This window comes from Clytia hemisphaerica, unplaced genomic scaffold (assembly GCF_902728285.1).
Source record: "Clytia hemisphaerica strain Z4C2 unplaced genomic scaffold, Clytia hemisphaerica genome assembly, whole genome shotgun sequence".
Classification (NCBI taxonomy): domain Eukaryota; kingdom Metazoa; phylum Cnidaria; class Hydrozoa; order Leptothecata; family Clytiidae; genus Clytia; species Clytia hemisphaerica.
Window position 1 is genome coordinate 564,865 of NW_027104563.1, and position 4,059 is coordinate 568,923.

Sequence of the window (4,059 nt, forward strand, 5' to 3'; positions counted from 1 at the left end):
GATATGTTTTTTTGCTCTCGAAGTCTTGAATATGAAAGAATATTTCAAGAGCATGAAATTTTGGTTTCTAAACGTTTTTTTATAAGAAACAAACGACTAATTTTAATAGATCGTCACTATTTGTGTTCTGAATGATTGTTTCATGGTCACGCTTATGTAGATATCAATTATATATGTGTTAAATGCATAACCAGGTAGGTCCATAAAAGTATCACTTGTTTTGTTTATTTTTGCAGTGTAAATGAAGAGTGTCAATCTTCAATGTGGTCAGAAAACTTGGAGAAAACAAATAACAATTTGCTGAAGGAAGAGAAGAAGATTGTGTCTCTTTTCACCAGACTGGTCAATTATCTCTCCATCATTTCAAATTTAAGTAAGTGAGTTCATCTCATTAAAATGTCAGCAGGGTATTCTTTGTGGACTTATATTTCTGTCAATGCTAGGTCATCCTACTCCATACAATTTATGAACTGAATTTGCACTGAAAAGAATACAATTTCGAACCAATGTCACCCGTGGAGAGTAGTGTTGGCATCTTTACGACACTGGGCATGAAGCATAATTTTTTCTTGAAAATCTTTTGTTTTCCTACTCGTAAAAGCCACAGTGCGTTCTAAACCATTCTTCTTTTAAACGCCCTCCTTGAATAAACACCCCTAGCTTAAAAACCAACAAAATTTAATAAACGCCTGGAGCGTATATTCGAAGAAATACAGTATCTTATCTTGTTATTGAAAGTAACATGAAATCTATTTCTTATAGATCTACAAGAATCGTCTTTCACAAAATGCGTCGAAAACATCGCCAATATCCTCAATGTTTTATCTGGTTGCTTCCACGGTTTGAAACTCTTCTCATTCTTCAGGAATCTTTTCCTTTAAAAAAGTTTTTGCCCCCTCCCCCTCCCTTATTTAATTTTGATTTTTGAAAGTAGAACCCACATGGATCTTTGAACGATCCACCTGAAATCCCCCTGTTCTTAACCCATTAAAAGCCATCACTCTGTCACTTCTGCACGTACATACCCCAACTTAAAAAATGCGTATCTCGACTTAGGTTTGTAATTTTGGTAGGGTAAAAGTACAGGGTGGTATGGGATGTGATTCCAGACCTGTACAGGACCGAAAAAAATCCAGATGAGATAGAGTTTTTACAAGAAACTTTGTCATTTGAAGTAATAAAAATGAAGCGTTCTTTAGAAAAAGTAATAAAATTGTTTTATTACTGGTTAACGACCAACCAAATCAATTAAGAGCTTGTAAAAACTCCATCTCGTCCCAAAAAAAATCAAGCAATCTCACAACATGCCACTTTAATGAGTTACAGAAACTAATGTTAGAAAGATTATACTCATTTTTCGTTTTAGCTATCTATGAATTGTATGTCATGAAATCAAAAGAAGAGCACAACCTTCCAACTTATACTGACGTAACATTTGTTTATTTATTGATAATTTTAATGACAAGTTTGAAATACTTAACCAGTCAAATGTTTATAAGAAGATTTAATTATTTTGAGACAGTACCCCTCTCTTCAAAATGTTATATTTCCAGAGGGACTGGATCGATAATTTGAATTTAAAAACAGCTCAGTTATAGCTCAAAACTCGAATATATTCTAGAAAAAACTTTTTTTTAAACCAGAAATTACTAAAACAAATTATGCTATCAGAATAAGAGATTTTGTTATCTCTTACAGGATTTATATATAAAATGCTTATAATGCGAATTATAGAAATAAATCGAATTTAGAAGTTCGAATTAGTGAGAGTTGACTGTTGCCAAGAAATCTAAGCTAATTTGATTCAGTCACGAGGATATCTGATGGTAAGTTGTGACTGTATTATGTACTTAAAATCCGTAAATATAAGAAATCTTTAAAGCGCCGAAAATGCTATATTGCCATTAGCCATGTGTCCTAGCCTTGTGAATACGGGGGGGGGGCTTTAGTTAACTGGGCTAAGTTGACTGTATATTTAATGTTTTTCTTTCATCTCAGAGATTGAAGACAACAGATGATTGTTTACTGACAACTGTACACTCTCTTTCATCAACGGCTACAAAGGTTTCTTCACTAATTTTCTTCCATATTTTCACACACTTGTGTTGGTTAAGATATTGTAACAGAGCTTTGGTAGGACGCGATACCATTTTAGCTCTAAAAATTATTGGCGAAAATATTATGAAAGGATTGCACATGTGGATAAAGAAACATCGAATAGTCTTAATCGTCTTATGATAAGGGGTATTACTGACTTTTTCAATTCTGATAAATTTCTTTTCCTTTGAACAGTTGAAGAGTGTTTTCCAACAGAACGTTCAATTTATGACTGGTTTCCATGGTTTCAAACGGAAAGGCCTTCCTTCTGATGACAGTCAGGTAGGAACTCTATGAAGGTTGAAAGAGTTTTTCCATACCAATACTCAATGTTTGTTTTTTTTCTTGTGACCTTTCGTTAGCTATCCCTTCAAATTCCAGACAATTTCAGGTTTACACCTTTTATGGAATTCCGAATTATTTTTACCGTTTTTTTAATATAAATTTTGCAATTATACATTACCCAGTACCCATATTACCCCACCCCTTTGAATTCTATTTGTTTTTAAGGTTTTTATATACACCAATCGAGGTCTTTGTCATCTTAAACCTTAACTCGTAGGAACGAAAAATGGACTTCTTCCGGAATATCAAAGACAAATAAAGGGTTCCTTTTAAAATCGTGCAAAGATTTAAAAGTATATGCACAAGATGTCTTTTTTATTTTTTGGACCTACCCCGGTGGAGGTCCTATAAATTAACCTGTGTTTGTTCGTCCGTCCGTTCGTCAGTTCGTTCGTTCGTCTGTTACGAACTTTTCTCAGGATTGAATCATAGGAATCTTTTGATTTTTGGTACAAAGGTGCAAAATGGTGGTGGCCAAAATGTGACGGAGCCCGATTTTCGAAAAAAAAAATTTTTGGGCCAATTTGGGCCAAAAAACGGCTAAAAAACGGGTTTTTTAGACTTTGTGAAAAATTGGATCATTAATTTTTTCTGATTTTTTGTATGAAAGTAGGGTACCATCATAGGTAAAAGATGGCTCAAGCAGATTTTTGCAAAAAAATTTTGTTGGCTCAAAAAACGCATGTTTATCTATAAGAATCACTATTAATAAGCATACATCAATGTTCTTAGTCAAATTACTCAATTTTTTTATGAGATAGATGGTTTTTTTGCTCATGAGGACACCCCTGTCTCAGTGACCCGGTGGCTTATAAAATTTCACCGGGGATAAAAAATTTTCTTTGGAAATCCAGTGGGGATTTTTCAAAGACAGAAAATACCAGTGGGGACACAGAGTTAGAATAAAAATTTCAGTGGGGATTTCAAAATGTTCTTTTTTGTCCAAGTTTGTTGAAACAGTACATAAGTGTGATAAGCAAGCAATTTTATTTCAATCTTTATGTAATTATATGGATATGCATAATGCATAATAACATTTTTCTTTCCTCCCACCCAGTCTTGATTGGGTCAATGAGGCTCATTAAATTGAATTACTTATATACCTTCAGGGAAGAAATTTTCACGGGAATTTAATTTCGTGGTTCATTGATTTCTAAAAAATTTGCGGGAACTTAATTTCGCGGTTTTAGGCAAACGAAAACCGCGAAATTTTCTTCCCGTGAAAATTTCTTCCTTTAAGGTAATCATTTCCTCCCTAAGTTCATTTGGCCAAAATTTCCAAACATAGACCTTTCATCTTGAACGGATAGAATAGCAACTATTTTGCTAACATGACAGCTATAACAAGAAATAGACAAGCTGTATTGGAGTTTACAGGGGGGGTTTAGGAATTCAAAAGAGTGGTGTATCTCTGGTATTATGACGTAACGGCTACATAAGTGTCTAAGGAGGCGCCACGATGGTTGGGGCCGACGGGCCAGAAAATTTTTGAAAATAGGACCCTCTAGATTGGCTAAATATGGCCTCAAATTTCAAATTTTTGACAGTAAAAAAGCAGTTTTTTGGTCGTAATATAGCAAGATTTCAGGGTCTTTTCAGAGTGGAAAAGGAAAATAA

The 4,059-nt window shown here is 34.0% G+C and overlaps 1 protein-coding gene across 1 annotated transcript; it reads left to right on the forward strand.

The window, feature by feature from the left end:
* Positions 1-233: 233 nt before the first annotated feature.
* Positions 234-2,698, forward strand: LOC136823344 (protein phosphatase 1 regulatory subunit 21-like). Its single transcript, XM_067079522.1, has 5 exons — positions 234-373; positions 763-840; positions 1,367-1,428; positions 1,999-2,064; positions 2,293-2,698. Exons 1-5 carry the CDS (start codon positions 262-264, stop codon positions 2,392-2,394), a joined length of 420 nt encoding a protein of 139 aa, XP_066935623.1. The 5' UTR covers positions 234-261; the 3' UTR covers positions 2,395-2,698.
* The last annotated feature ends 1,361 nt before the right edge of the window (positions 2,699-4,059 follow it).

Coding starts and splice junctions, on each gene's coding strand:
- LOC136823344 (XM_067079522.1), top strand. CDS start 262: ATGTGGTCAGAAAACTTGGAGAAAACAAATAACAATTTGCTGAAGGAA. Junction 841..1,366: donor TTTATCTGGTTGCTTCCACG/GTTTGAAACTCT, acceptor TTTTCGTTTTAG/CTATCTATGAATTGTATGTC. Junction 2,065..2,292: donor TTTCATCAACGGCTACAAAG/GTTTCTTCACTA, acceptor TCCTTTGAACAG/TTGAAGAGTGTTTTCCAACA.